The sequence below is a fragment of the Enhydra lutris genome, unplaced genomic scaffold (assembly GCF_002288905.1).
Source record: "Enhydra lutris kenyoni isolate GAN:26980312 unplaced genomic scaffold, ASM228890v2 scaffoldscaffold41, whole genome shotgun sequence".
NCBI lineage: Eukaryota > Metazoa > Chordata > Mammalia > Carnivora > Mustelidae > Enhydra > Enhydra lutris.
In genome coordinates, this window is record NW_019154125.1 from 18282786 (window position 1) to 18299192 (window position 16407).

At 36.4% G+C, this 16407-nt stretch overlaps 1 protein-coding gene across 2 annotated transcripts in view; it reads left to right on the forward strand.

The window, feature by feature from the left end:
• The window catches only part of LOC111155445 (protein kinase, DNA-activated, catalytic polypeptide), a 222726-nt gene that overhangs the window by 165403 nt on the left and 40916 nt on the right, over window positions 1-16407 (forward strand). For both annotated transcript variants that reach the window (XM_022515606.1, XM_022515607.1), the window contains exons 63-67: window positions 9500-9705; window positions 12326-12464; window positions 13331-13519; window positions 14401-14625; window positions 15614-15722. In XM_022515606.1, the coding sequence (XP_022371314.1) occupies window positions 9500-9705; window positions 12326-12464; window positions 13331-13519; window positions 14401-14625; window positions 15614-15722 (868 nt within the window). The remainder of the gene's footprint in view (window positions 1-9499; window positions 9706-12325; window positions 12465-13330; window positions 13520-14400; window positions 14626-15613; window positions 15723-16407) is intronic.

Here is a 16407-nt window from a genome sequence, read left to right on the forward strand (position 1 = left end):
CCTATAGTTCCATCCATGTCATTGCAAATGGCAAGATTTCATTCTTTTTGATGCATGAGTACTATTCCATTGTATATATATACCACACCTTCTTTATCCATTCATCTATCAATAGACATCTGGCTCCTTCAATATTTTGGCTATTGTGGACATTGCTGCTATAAACATTGAGATGTAGGTGCCCCTTCAAATCAATGTTTGTATTCTTTGGATAGTGCAATTGCTGGGTTGTAGTGTAGCTCTATTTCTAAATTCTCAAGAAACCTACCTGCTGTTTTCCAGAGTGACTGCGCCAGTTTGCATTCTAACCAATAGTGTAAGAGGGTTCCTATTTCTCAGCATCCTCACCAACATCTGTGTTTCCTGAGTTGTTCATTTTAGCCATTCTGACGTGTGTGACATAGAATCACATTGTGGTTTTGATTTTTATTAACCTGATGCCAAGTGACATGCATTTTCTCATGGGTCTGTTGGCCATTTGTATGTCTTCTTTGGAAAAGTGTCTGTTCATGTCTTTTGCCCATTTCTTCACTGGATTTTTTGGTTTTTTGGGTGTTGAGTTTGGTTAAGTTTTTTATAGATTTTGGATACTGACCCTTTATCTGATAAGACATTTGCAAATATCTTCTCCCATTCTGTAGCTTACCTTAGTTTTGTTGACTGTATCCTTCACTGTGTTAAAGTTTTCTATCTTGATGAAGTCCCAGTATGTCATTTTTGCTTTTGTTTCCCTTGCCTTTGAAGACATGTCTAGTAAGAAGTTGCTGCAGCTGAGGTCAAAAAGTTACTGCTTGTGTTCTCCTCTAGGATTTTCATGGATTCCTGTCTCACATTTAGGTCTTTCATCCATTTGAGTCTCCTCTTGTGTATAGTTTCATCCTTCTGCATGTTGCTGTCCAATTCTCCCAACACCATTTGTTGAAGGTATTATCATTTTTCCATTGGATATTCTTTCCTGCTTTGTTGAAGATTAGTTCACCATAGAGTTGAGGTTCCATTTCTGGGTTCTCTATTTTATTCCATTGATCTATGTGTCTGTTTTTATACCAGTACCATACTGTCTTGATGATGACAGTTTTGTACTATAGCTTGAAATCTGGAATTGTGATGCCTCTAGCTTTGCTTTTCTTTTTCAACATTCCCTTGGCTATTCAGGATTAAATTTTAGGATTGTTTGTTCCAGCTCTGTGAAAAAAGTTGATGATATTTTGATAGGGATTGCATTAATGTGTAGATTGCTTTGGGTAGTGTAGATATTTTAACAATGTTTGTTCTTCCTATTCATGAACATGGAGCGTTTTTCCATATCTTTGTGTCTTCATCAATTTCATTCATGAGTGTTCTATAGTTTTCAGAATACAGATCCTTTGCCTCTTTGGTTAGGTTTATTCCTAGGTATCTTATGGTTTTTGGTACAATTGTAAATGGGATTGATTCCCTGATTTCTGTTTCTTTTTCATCCTTGTTAGTGTATAGAAATGCAACTGGCTTCTGGGCATTGATTTAATATCCTGGGACTTTGCTGAATTTCTGTATCAGTTGTAGCATTTTTTTTGGTAGAATCGTCTGGGTTTTCTACAGAGTATCATGTCATCTGCAAAGAGTGAAAGTTTGACTTCTTCTTTGCTGATTTGATGCACTTTATTTCTTTTTGTTGTCTGATTGCTGTGGCCAGGACTTCCAGTACTATGTTGAATAATTGTAGTGAGAGCGGACATCCCTGTCGTGTTCCTGACCTTAAGGAAAAGCTCTCAGTTTTTCCCCACTGAGGATGATATTTACTGTGGATCTTTTGTATATCATGTATATGTATGTATATGTATATCTTTTATGATATTAAGATATGTTCCCTCTTTAGCTACATGGCAGAGAGTTTTTATGAAGAAAGGATGCTGTATTTTGTTAAATGCCTTTTCTGCATCAATTGAAGGATCATATGGTTTTTGTCCCTTTTTTTATTGATGAAGTATATCACCTTAATTGATTTGTGGATGTTGAACCACCCCTGTAGCTCAGGAATAAATCCCACTTGGTTGTGGTGAATAATCCTTTTGATGTATTGTAGGATCCTATTAGCTAGTATCAGTGAGAATTTTTGCATCTATGTTCATCAGGGATATTGGTCTGTAATTCTCCTTTTTAGTGGGGTCTTTGTCTAGTTTTGGGATCAAGGTAATGCTGGCCTCATATAATGAGTTTGGAAGTTTTCCTTCCATTTCTGTTTTTTGGAACAACTTCAGAATAGGTGTTAATTTCTTAAATGTTTGGTAGAATTCCACTGGAGGCCATCTGGCCCTGGACTCTTATTGTTGGGAAATTTTGGATTACTGATTCAATTTCTTTGCTGGCTATGGGTCTGTTCAGGTTTTCTATGTTTTCCTGTTTCAGTTTTAGTAGTTTATATGTTTCTAGGAAAGCATCCATTTCTTCCAGATTGCCTAAATTCTTGGCATATAATTCCTCATGGTATTCTCTTATAATTGCTTGTATTTCTTCAGTGTTGTTGTGATCTCTTATCTTTCATTCATGATTTATTGATTTGGGTCCTTTCTCTATTCTTTTTGATAAGTTGGGCTAGGGGTTTTTCAGTCTTACTAATTCTTTCAAAGAACTAGCTCCTAGTTTTGTTGATCTGTTCTGTTTTTTGTTTTTTGTTTTTTTTTTTAATTTCTATATCATGGATTTCTGCTCTAATTTGTATTATTTCTCTTCTGCTGGATCTAGGTTTTATTTGCTGTTCTTTACCCAGCTCCTTTAGGTGTAAGGTTAGGATATATATTTGAGACCTTTCTTGCTTCTTGATACTTCCCTCCTAGGAAGGCCTTTGCTGCATCCTAAAGATTCTGAACTGTTATGTTTTCATTTTCATATGCTTCCATATATTTTTAAAAATCCTATTTGGGGCACCTGGGGGGCTCAGTGGGTTAAGCCTCTGCCTTTGGCTCAGGTCATGATCTCAGGGTCCTGGGATCAAGCCCCACATCAGGCTCTCTGCTCGGCAGGGAGCCTGAGATAGAGGCTCTCTATCTGCCTGCCTCTCTGCCTACTTCTGCCTACTTGTGATTTCTCTCTCTGTCAGATAAATAAATAAATAATCTTTAAAAAATAATAATAAAATAAATAAAAATTCTTTAATTTCCTGGTTGACCCATTCATTCTTTAGATGGATGCTGGTTAACCTCCATGTATTTTTTTTTTTTTTTGTCCCTCCATGTATTTTTGTTCCTTCCAAATTTTCTCTTGTGATTGCATTCAAGTTTTAAAGCATTGGTCTGAAAGTGTACATGGCACAATCTTGGTTTTTTTGTACTGGTTGGAACCTGATTTGTGACCAAGTATGTCATCTATTCTGGAGGGGATGTTCCATGTGCACTCAAGAGGAATATGTATTCTGTTGCTTTAGGATGAGATGCTCTGAATGTGTCTGTGAAGTCCATCTGGTCCAGTGTGTCACTCAAAGCCTTTGTTTCCTTGTTTATCTTCTGTTTAATGATCTGTCCATTAGTTTGAGTGAGGTGTTAAAGCTCCCTACTATTATTGTATTATTATCAATGAGTTTCTTTAATTTTGTTATTAATTGGTTTATATATTTGGATGCTTCCAACTAGGGGTAGAAATATCTGCAATTATTAGACCTTCTTGTTGAATAGATTCTTTTTATTATGAAGTTGTATCCTTGTTTACCTCTTATTACAGTCTTTGGTTTAGAAATTAGTTTGTCTCTTATAAGGATGGCTACTCCAGCTTTCTTTTTATGTCTATTAAGATGGTAAATGGTTCCCCATCCCCTCACCCATCACCTTCAATCTGGAGGTGTTTTGGGATCTAAAATGAGTCTCAGCATATTGATGGATCTTGTTTTGTTATCTAATCTGATACTCTGTGTCTTTTAATTGGAGCATTTAGTCCATTTACATTCAGAATAATTCTTGAAAGAGATGACTTTAGTGCCATATATTACTTGTAAAGTCACTGTTTGTATAAATTGTCTCTGTTCCTTTCTGATCTTTTTTTATTTTTGAGCTCTCTCTTCCCTCAAAGGATCCCCTTTAATATTTCTTGCAGGGCTGTTTTAGTGTTCATAAATTCTTTTGGTTTTTGTTTGATCTGGAAACTCTATCTCTCCTTCTATTCTGAATGACAGCCTTGCAGGATAAAATACTCTTGGCTGCATATTTTTCCCATTTAGTTGATGATTATGTCATGGCAGTCCTTTCTGGCCTGCCAGCTCTCTGTGGACAGGTCTGTTGCGGGCCTTATGTGTCTACCCTTGTCAGTTAAGGACCTCTTGTCCTGAGATGCTTTCAGGATTTTCTCTTTATCAGTGAAATTTGTAAGCTTTACTATATTATGTTGGAGTATTGACCTATTTTTATTGATTTTGTGGAGGATTTTCTGTGCCTCCTGGACTTGAATGCTTTTTCTTCTCCAGATTAGGGAAGGTCTGTTCTATAGTTTGTTCAAATAAACCTTCTTCTCCCCCTCTCTCTTCACCTTCTGGACCTCTATTACTCAAATATATTTTGCTTTATGGTATCACTGATTTTTTGAAGTCTCCCTTGGTAATCCAGTAGTAGTTTTTATCTCTTTTTCTCAGCTTATCTATTTTCCATCATTTTGTCTTCTATATCACTGCCTCTCTCTTCTGCTTTGTTTATCCTAGCTATTAGAGCCTCCATGTTTGACTGCATCTCAGTATAGCATTTTTAATTTTGGCCTGATTAGATCTTAGTTCTTTTATTTCTACAGTAAGGGAGTCTGTAGTGGCTTCTCTGCCTTTTTCAAGCCCAGCATGTATCTTTATAATTGTTTTGATTTCTAGTTCCAATATGTTACTTGTATCCATATCGATTAAATGCCTACCAGAGAATAGTACCACCTGTTCTTTCTTTTGCACTCATTTTCTCCATCTAGTCATTGTTTTCAGAAAAATAAGGAGGAAAGAATAAAACAAAACAGCAGAAATAGTAGTAATAACTACCACAACAAAAACCTCAGGAAGTTGCTTCTGATATATGTTGTGTACATTCTGCTGTTGTGTTTTGGCTGCTCTTTCCCACTGGTACTTTTTCTGTAGCATTCCTTCTTTCTTGCAGTGGAGTGTTTTGACCTTTAAGTACGTATGGTTTGATTTATCTGTCAAGTTAAGTTTGTAAAGGAAAAAAAGAGAAGAAAAAAAAAAGACAAAACAAAAACAAAGCCTGACCTAAAACAAGAGAAAGGAAAAAAGAACAAAAATGGATACAAACAGACAAACAATAAACTGTAAGCGTGATTCTAGAAAATAAGAAACAAGGAAGGAAAAAAGAATAGGGAAAGAAGAAAAGAGAGAAAAAAAGTAGCCAGGTCCAAAAATTAAGAGAAGGAAACAATCAAACCAACAACTGAACAAAAGATTATCAGCCTGATACAAAAAACGAAGAAAAAGGGAAAAAAAGAGAGAAAAGGGGGAAAATAGATGATTAAAGGATGAAGAATAAAAAATAAGAAATAGAAAAATGAAAAAAAGCATTAGAAATTAAGAAAAGGGGAATCAAAAACAAAAAAAGAAACAAGCTTTGTCCTATTTCCACTGGAAGGTGATGTTTTGGTACTTTTGTAAAAATGCCCCTGCTAGGTGCTGGGGTGCAGGATGTAGTGTAGGAGACTCCAGAGTCCACTGGAGGTGTTGTGTTTCTCTTTGAAGTCCTACTGTGCTGGTGGTGGGAGGGATGTAGGAGGGGTGGTGGAGGAGGTGGAAAATGGTATCACCCAACCCTCCTCTCTCCGGGGAGCGGAACTCCCAGCCACTGTTCAGGAGCCCTCTTAGAAAAGCAAACAGTCTCCTGTGTCCTGTGGTTTCATCAGTTCCCTGCCCTAACCTGTCTGTGCCTAGACCATTGGCACACCCAGAGCCACAGATCTGTATTTTATCTCTGGCTCGTGGTTGATATTCAAAACTCCCAAGTTTTAAAGGGCATAATAAGGTGTAGGCCTACTCCCAACCCAGGGGGAGAGGCTTGGGTTGTGTCAAGCACCATACTATCCAGAAAAACCATAGCTCAGTACATGTGCAGAGCCTACAATTTATTGTAATGCTCAGTGAAAAGCTGGAACCAGGTTATTGACAGTATGCACTCAACTCTGTCCCCTACTCCCCTCTGTCCCAGAAAAGCCTTTGCAGAGGCTTGAATCTATTGTGGCAGATAGCAAAAACTATGGCCAGGCTAATTGCACTGTGCTCTAGTCTCTGCTTTCTGCTTAGTTCAGCCACAGAAAAGCAGCCACTCAGCGCACACGGGTTTAAGTCTGTTGTGGCTCACAGCAAAATGTTATTAAGAGGCTTTCTGCCCTCTGTGCACACCTGTGACTCTGCTGATGAGCACTGATCAATGTTTCCAGCTGGCCTTTGGTCCTTTGAGAGGCAAAATATGCTCTTCCAAATGACCTCTGGAATGGGTGTGATCTCACCCTATGCAACCTAAGGGATCTCCTCACTGTGGCTTATTGTGTGGTTCTTACCCACTGGGCTCTTTCCCACAGTCTCCTTCTTCCTGACTTGGCTCTAAGAAACAGGTTCTGTCCCCTTCAGGGCCTTGTGGCTTTCCTCTCCACCAGTTCAGGGCTCTGAACTTTATATCTGCCCCCATACTCTTGCTCCAACTATGCAGATTGTTTCCTTAATCCTCTGATTGTCCCAAAACACTTAAATATTGATCTAGCTGTATTTGAAGGACATGGCAAGTTCAGGATCCCTCTACTACTCCACCAACTTAACTCCATCCCCCAAAGCCCATTTTTGTAATTTTGTAACTAGTAACCTCCCTGGAGTAATTTAAAGTATATATTCTGTAATATTATTTATCAGTAGCTTTGGTTTGCAAACTAATTGGGTAATAATTCCCTACTATGAAATACTAGGTTTTCCTGTTTTGTTCTTTCCTATGTAGCATGAAGCTATTAATGCAATTTCTATTTATATATTCTATTTTTATTGGTTTAAATATTTATAAGTAGAGTTCCTTCATTGTTTTTTTTCTTGGCTACACTAAAGATAAAATTTGAGAAATTGTATTGAATTAGCCAGTATTTCAAAATAAGTTTCTCTTTACATTGTATTCCTAAGTAATTTTTTAAATTCTGAATTCCTAACTTTGTCCCCAAATTTATTTTGAAAAGCTAGTTTTTTCCATTGCTGTTTAAGAGTCATTAACTGTCATTAAGTAAATAAATGATTTTTACTCATTCTAGAGCTCGTTATTCGGCATTGCCTATGGAAGAAGCAGTATGAATGCAAGTCAGTGCCTGCAGTTGGCAGCATTTGCTATTATGATTTTCTGTTTGTGGTTCATACCTGAAAGCATGATTATTTTCCTCTTTCTATGCCATCTTAGTACACTTGCATGACATTCACACGAGTTCTTATTCTAGCAAGCACTCTGTTGAGATGCCATTGCCCAGCCATGACATCCCAGAATGAATTTCTTGTCTGCTGTATATCCTGTATTTGTCAGACTATCCTAACTATATACCTTAAACTGGAAGAAAAATCCATTTGGCCATTTTTCCATGACACAGTCAGTGACTGGCAAACAGATAATTGATTTGGTGTCCTACATATATGGTATTCATTGCTTGTTTGATCTTTATAAAAATTTTGATTTTCCATATGGTTTCACTTATTTGTGGAGCATAACAAATAACATGGAGGACATGGGGAGATGGAGAGGAGAAGGGAGTTGAGGGAAATTTTTTCTTAATTTTCTTTTACAGAGCACTTATTGATATTGTATGTGTGAATCTCTATTTAAGAACTATGGAATACATGAAATGAAGAAATGTTTCTTGCCTTCAGCTAATACAGTGAGATAAGGGTCCAAACAAAAAATATTGTTATTCCAGTAGATTGTCATCATTTTGAAAACTAGGCTTCATTACTTTATTCTTTTTTGGAATTTATAAAAAGTGAAATCAGCTGAAGATTTTTTGCTTAGCAAATCATTTTTTATAGAGTAAAATGATACTGTCAACAAGATTATACAGAATAGTCAATCCTGAAAATAGACTTATAGAACTCATTTAAATTATAAGAATACATTTACATATAAAGGAATGATACACCAGTAATAGTTGTTTACTTATTTAAAACTTTCACAAAAGACTTCTGTTGGCAAGTGGGAATAAATCTTATGCTACATGCCTTCAGGGACAGCACTGTTTATTACAATGTCTGGAACACAGAGGGCATTCGGTAAATACAGAATGAGTTGATTCCTTGAAAATTAAAAGTATATTTATTTTAAAGATTTTATTTGTTTATTTGAGAGGAAGCAAGTGAGCATGTGTGCAAATGTGTTCCCTTGCATTAGCAGGGAGAGGAACAGAGGGAGAGGGAAAGGGAGATGGAGAATCTTTTAAGCAGACTCTGCTGAGCATGGATTCTGACATGGGACTTGATCTCATAACCCTGAGATCATGACCTGAGTTGAAACCAACAGTCAGATGCTCAACTGACTGAGCCACCCAAGAGCCCCCAAAATATATGTATTTTAAAATAGTCTTATATAATTCAGGGTTTCCCTCTCTAAATTATAATGATGTTAATCTCAAAATCTGACACTTTAGCTGAGACACTTTGCTGTGTTATTGACTGAAACAGAATTTTGTTTGGATTTTCTTTCCTATACCACTAGTTCCTTCTAATAGTGATGTTTTTGTTTGCTAGCTTGCTTTGAAGAATCTGTATTCTTTCACGTCCCCTGATGTAGAACTTAAGTTGGCTTGGTCAGACATAGCAAGTGGCCCATGTATGGCACAGCTGCAAGGAAAGTGTATTTGTGGCTTATGGGGGGACTGTCTTTACTGTCTTTTCCAGATATCTGCATGTATGTGCATGCACAGACATATACACAAGAACTATGTGCACACATCCAGGTTTGTTTTAATGAAAATACTGCCATCCTATTTATAATGTTCTGATTTGTAGCATATTTTTTATTGGTGTATATAGGATGCTCAAATTGAGAGTTACAAAATAAAAGTCATATAAAAATCCCTGAAATCCTCTAATACGATATTATTGTGAATAAGTTAGCCCCTGGTTGGAAGGAGATGGGAAAAACGATGTTAAATAGTGTAACAGAGATAATTATACCTACTCCTTGGTAATTGGATATGAAAGCTTTGTGTTTCAGCTGTTTTTCTCATCTATTCAGGCTAAATATTCCTGGGAACTACAATTGTTGTTTGGATATATAATTTATCTATACAAAATTTTTTATGTTTTGCTGGTGGTTTTCTTGCTTTAAATTAACCTCTGAATTGGAAGTGTAAAAATAAAAGATCATTTCCTCCTTTAAGCAAGCTGAATGTTAAGGAAATTTTGTTAATAGAATTACACAGAGAAATTTTTATTTATGTCAAAGTGTTCTTTTATATTTAGTAACATGACTTACTTACTTGTGAAGATACAGTCAAAGTACCACAGGCAAAATAGCTGTGTATGTTTGTGGTTTCACAGGAAATCAGTTGCCAACACACAGACTTGCTGAGCCTCGACCCAGCTTCTGTCAGTGCGGGCTGCCTGGCCAGTCTACAGCAGCCTGTGGGTGTCCGCCTTCTCGAGGAGGCCCTGCTCCACCTGGTGCCTCAAGAGCCACCTGCCAAGAGGTTTCGGGGGAGGACTCGCCTCTCTCCTGATATCGTCAGATGGATGGAACTTGCTAAGTAAGCTCAGTGATCCAGACTGTTGGGAGAACAGTGAATTTGACTGAAGTAATAAGGAAAAACTTTTCATTCTGGTGAAAAATGAGCAAATAAAGTTGATTGTAACACTTCTGTGAAATTTTTTTGAAAAACCTCTCTGGCAAAGTACCATTCCTTAAGAGTAGTTGTCCCAACAAGGAATGTCTTTCCTCAGGAAAGAGAACATCCGTGAAACCTGTTCTTTCAGTATACAGTCTTTTTTGGACTGAGGGTGTTATTTACCAAGTTTAGTTTCCTGTAAAGTGTGGCCATAACTTAGAGTTTTATATGTTTTTACTGCTTCACTAAACTGAATAGAGAATAATCCATTATTTTTAGCAGGACTCAAACTTTTAGAAACCATTTAATCCAATTACTTTGTTCATTTGGAAAAAAAACAAATTCCATTTTGTCATTATGCCCTTTTGCATTATGTCTGATCTTTTTCCTTACTTGTGGTTTTATCATAAGAAAGCCAGTGCCTAATTCTGAGAAGGATGTTAGATTGAAATTAAATTTGAACTTCTGTTTTATAGTGCTGATTTTTAGATCTTCGGGTTCTAGGAAAAAGAGTAAAGGTAAGGGTGGGGAATCCTTGTACTATTTACTGTTTTATAGTCATTTTTATCTTTCTTTCTTGAATACTATGTGTTAGTAAGACATTGTGTCATGTGCTAAGAAGAATTAAACATGTCTCCCCAGCTCACAAAACTAGCATCCAGTAGGAAATGTATGTACTTACATGCATAACTAACCATACCTGAAATGGAAAGTGTTGAGGTCTCTTGAGAGGCAGGGTAAATACCAGGGCAGTTCAGAGGGTACATCTTGGCTAATACTAATTCTACTTAGGAACCATTTTTATTCCGTTGTTTCACATGTGCAAGTGAACAGTCACTAGCACTTTGTATATTTAATATTTTCAGAGAATGAGAAACTCATCTAGTGTGTATTTGCTGGGTAAATGTACTACACAACATTTAAGATCCTAAACTTTAAACATTTGCTTCTTACTTTATTTAAATACTTCCTCATACTTTTGGGGCTCCTCGGCGGCTCAGTCAGTTGAACATCCAACTCTTGGTTTTTGCTCAGGCCATGATCTCAGGATCATGAGACAGAGCTCTGCTTCGGGCTCCACACTCAGTGGGGACTGTGCTTGGGATTCTCTCTCTCCCTCTACCCCTCCCCGTGCTTGAGCTCTCTCTGCTCTCTTTCTCTCTAAAATAAATAAATCTGCAAAAGAAATACTTCATCATACTTTTGAATATATAATATTTTGCATTCCTTTCAAACAGAGCACTAAGAACATAATTTTGCCTGTTCATGATATGTCATGGTCCTCATTTTGACCATGTTATAGTGTGTATTATCCTGGGAACATGGGGACAGTGCAAGGTGGATATGAGACTGATCTCTTTTCTGAGTTACTGGAAAATGTTTGTAGTTTCATCTCCTTTTAGGCTCTTGGACTGTAAGCTGTTATGATACCTCCCCATCTCCCCACTTCTGCCTCTGGTTTGTTACCCATAACCCTCTACAAACAGAGGAAAGAGAAGGCCATATCTACTAGATTTTTATCTAAATTTGGAATCCTGGGTCTCCTGGGTAGCTCAGTCAGCTAAGCATCTGCCTTCAGCTCAGGTCATGATCCCAGGGTCCTGGGATCTCTGGCTCCCTGCTCAGCTTTGGAATCTGCTTCTCCCTCTTCCTCTACACCTCCTGCTTCCTCTTGCTTTCTCACTCTCTCACTTTCTTTCCAATAAATAAAATCTTTAAATAAATAAATAAATTTGGAACACTTGGGCTCTGAGAGAGTCCTTAAGGCTTTTTTTTTTTTTTTTTTTTTGATGTAATAAGTACATGAGATTTCCTACTGAAAAAGGACCAAACTGCAGGAAAGCCAAAGAGGAAGCTGTCCTTGCTGGCTGGCCAGGTGATTGCAGCTTTAGGAAGAGATGACATTTGTGTTGAGAACTAAAAGATGGGGGGGAAATTCCAGGGAAAGGGAACAAACTTATTAACACTTACTTGAGAATCTCTTGGTGGGGAAGCTTCGTTGATGGGGTGAAGTAGATTTTTGTTAATGTGAAGAGAGGAATGAGTGCTCTAGCAAATATGCTGTAAGAAAATTACTTGTCAGTAGAATCGAGATGACCCATAGCATGTGGATTAAAACATGGTCTTATTAGGATCAGGATTAATTTTTACTCACTCTGGATTCTTGACTATGTTCCAAATTTTAGGTATAGACAGGATTTCAAATTAGTCACCCAGTGATATGTGTGATGTTACTGTAATGGATTAACACAGAATGGTCTTATTATGATGAGGCAATTTATTCATTGTAAATTTTAGGATATTTTCATAATTCACTCTAAATGTACTTTAGAATAATCTTTGAATACTGTATGACTAAAGTAGTAAAACCTGATGGTAACTATACAATATCTAAGATTTTATATTTTTATAAAATAAAAATAACATATATCCTTTTTGGCTAACATAATGTGGCTGCTTAATTTAGTATCATTTCATTAGAACAAACACTTTAAAAATATTGGCATATTCATTGATTTGGATTTTTTGTTTGTTTCTTTAGACTATATAGGTCAATTGGAGAATATGATGTCCTCCGCGGTATTTTTAGCAGTGAGATAGGAACAAAGCAAGTCACTCAGAGTGCTATATTAGCAGAAGCAAGAAGTGATTATTCTGAAGCTGCTAAGCAGTATAATGAGGTAAAATTGATCTCTAGCAAATATGTCAGTTGCTTAAACACTTTTGTTGTGTGAATGGAAAAACTGTTAGCTTTAGAATTCAGAGTTTCATAATGTTTCAACTTTATTCCTTAGTTTTTACAGAAAGGTTAATGGCAGGAAATAGTTTCATAATAACCAAATGTGAAATAATTATTGCTTTATCTCTTATTCTCTTTAAGAAAACATCACTGAATAGAAGAGAGAGCATTTCCTATCAAATATTATAAAACTATAAGATGTTATATCAATATGTGTTGTTATTATATAATTCTATTTGGGTAGATCATTTTCCTTCAGTAAATAAAAACCTTATGAAGAGGTAGGTAAGAATTGGTTTTGAGAAGATGACTGTAAGTTCAATCTTGTACATTTTGCGTTTGGAGTTGCCAATGGCCATCCAGTTATAGATCCTTAGCAAATAGTTGAAATTCAGAGTCTGTGATCTATGAGATGGTTGAATGAGCAATACAGAATAAAGTCATCTACAATTTTCAGTAAATGTCCTATTTTCTAATTTTCAATCTAAGAATTCTTTAAGTGGTAAATAAACCAAAGTATTGATTTAAATAAAATTTTAGGTCACTCAGAGTCTTTAGTTAACTGACTTCTTTCGTAAGTTTCTCAGAGAAATAGTTTCCTCTTGGTTTTTATGTTCATTTGTTCCCATAAGATTTGTTTTGGCTTATTCCATTCAGTATTACTCTGTTTTCCCTTTTCTCTCCCTTTGTCATAAATCTGAAAATGATTGTCCTTAACATGAATGTTAACACTACCTATAATACAGATGCTTTCATTTACATTCTTACCAACTTTGTAAAATAAATTTATGAACTTTTCTTCATGAGGCTCTCAATAAACAAGAGTGGGTAGATGGTGAGCCTACGGAACCTGAGAAGGATTTTTGGGAACTTGCATCCCTCGACTGTTATAACCAGCTTGCTGAGTGGAAATCATTAGCATACTGTTCTATAGTCAGCGTTGATAATGAAAGCCCTCCAGATCTAAATAAAATGTGGAGTGAACCATTTTATCAGGTGGGTAGAATTATTTTTTTAAAGATTTATTTATTCATTTAGAGATTCATTTATTCATTTTAGCACAAGCAGAAGGGACAGAGGGAGAAAGAGAATTTCAAGCAGACTCTACAGTGCCTGGAGCCCAATTCAGGACTTGATCACATGACCCTGAGACCATGATCTGAGCTAAAACCAAGAGTCAAATGCTTAACTGACTACACCACTCAGGTACCCCCAGTAGAATTTTTTTTTTTCAGGTCACTGAGATAAATATTTTAGATGGTAAGCTGTTTTCTAATTAAGTTGTTTAAAACTTTTAAAAAACAAAGTAGTAGTTGTAAAGTATTAGGATATTTGTATAGCCTGATGCCCCTCATGAACTCCATAATCTTGTTAAATCTCTTACGACTTTTGACTAACCCTTTCCAAATAAATGGGATGCATTTAAAAATAAATACTAACGTCCATGCATGACTCCATGGAAGAATATTTCATGGTGTCTCTGCCCTGAGTCACAGGCTACGTATGGGGTAGCCCTCACCCCTGAAGTGGGACAGTTCCCCTCCTATGGGATCACCCAGATTCTTGGAGGGAAGCAGCTCACCTGGTCCCCATAATACAGCTGACTTGCCTGTGCTCGTAGATTACTCACTTGTATGTAATACCCAAATGATCTTTCAGCTAAAAGTGGCTCCCATTTTCTATATGTTCCTGTGTATTTTGTGGTTACAAAATGAATAATTTTAAGTGAATGTGTTTTAAAAATTATAGTTTTAGGTTTAAGCATCACATTAGCTCTAAATTTTGACCTGAAAAGTTATACCAAAGTATGTTATAAAATAATTAAGCATACTCATATTGGCTTTCTAAAGTTACAAGTAGAGTCTTCTGCTCCTTAGGAGACCTATCTACCTTACATGATCCGCAGCAAGCTGAAGTTACTCCTTCATGGGGAGGCTGACCAGTCCCTGCTGACGTTTATTGATGAAGCTGTGAACAAAGAGCTTCAGAAGGCTCTTATAGAGCTGCACTATAGTCAAGAATTGAGCCTTCTTTACATCTTACAAGATGATGTTGACAGAGCCAAATATTATATTGAAAATTGCATTCAGAATTTTATGCAGGTAATGCAGTTGCACCAGTCTGAAATGTACCATTTCTTTGATACTTCTAATGGTCAGTAAACTCATGAATAAAAAAAAAAAATCAAGTGGAAATTTTCTTTTATTATTTGATTCCACCCATTTCCTTCTTTTCTGTTCTTCCAGTTTCTTCTACACTCTGTCCTTTGTCTTAATGCATTTTTAGTCTCTTTTTTTTTTCTGTTTTAAAAAGTTTGATTTTTTCATTTTTCCTTACGTTTTTATCTTTCTCATACTGTTAAAGAACACTTGAGGGGTAGACTTTTCATCTAGATTGGCTGAATGGAAGTTGGTTGCTTTGTGACGAACATGAATTTTCTCTGTTCATTTTTTACCATTTTGCCTTCTTTCCTTTTTGCTTTTATGAGACTGTTCTGATGTTTGTTCTTAAAGTCAGTGTCTTTATAGAGCCTATTAACATTTATTATTGGCTTGTATTGATCATAGAGACATAACCATTCATTGTCTTTATTTTGTATTTTATTTATTTTTTAAGTAGGCTCCATGCCCAGTTTGGAGCCAGTGTGGGGCTTGAACTCAGGGAGATCAAGATCTGAGTCAAGATCAAGAGTTGGTCACTCAACCAGCTGAGCCACCCAGGCACCCCAGATTTTGAATTTGTTTAGTACACTCATGGGGAAGTTTATCAAAGAAGGAATTGACTTCTGCAGTTGGCAGTTTTATACTATAGGATATTGTGATTTTTAAGAACTGGTGACGAATAGAGGCAACAATGCCTAATTGTGTTGATTTTATTGACTTCTTTGAAACAAAATGTAATTAAAAACCTAAATTATTTTTAAAAACTTAAACCATTTGTTAATTGCTTCTGTGAGCTAACTATTAACTATTCTGAGACACATTCTGTAATTGATGCAGGGTAGTTGCTGTGTTTTATGTTATAGAGAACTGTATTAAAGTTTAAAGTAGTAAATTTATTTGTAAGCAATGTTAAATATCTTTTTTCTAGAATTACTCAAGTATTGATGTCCTCTTACACAGAAGTAGACTCACCAAATTGCAGTCTGTACAAACTATAATAGAAATTCAGGAGTTCATCAGTTTTATAAGCAAACAAGGTAATTTTTTTAATCTACCATTTTTTTCTTTTATAATTACAGGAATATTTTGGTATGATTTTACTTAGTGGAAGTACATGTTTCTTAATATATGGGTAAGAAAATACCTTGAGTTCATTCTACAAATACATATTTTGACATCACTGAAGTAAATGTTTAAAATAGTCAAGCACTATTCTAGATACTGAAGATGCAAAGCCAAATAAAAAATATTGCCTAGCTTGAAAAAGCTTTCAAAAGAGTGGGGTAATCCCTACAGAATGTGATTCCTACTGAGGCAGAGGAAAGTCCCATGTCAAATATGGTAACAGAATCTGCCCTGGACTGAAGGGTGCGGAGGCTCCTGAAGGAAGGGCCTGAGTTGAGTGTGTAAAAGGCAGGGGGGCTCACAGAAAGTCTGTCTTATAGAAAGCCTGCAGTGTCCCGGATAGGCTGGAAGTTCAGTGACTGGGTGCCACATGCCCTGGCCTGAGGGGAGATGAAACTGCTGGTAGCAGTGTGCAGACCCTGAAGGTCTTTCTGCTGCCAGCAAGTAGATTCTATCCTGGCACCTATGGGAGGCCACCCAGAGTCAAAGGGAAAGAGTACATCTTTGCATCAGATATACATCTTAGTTATAAGTTGGAATTTCAGCTTGTATGCTGAATAACTAAAAAATAAAAATGAAAGACACTATCAGTACTAA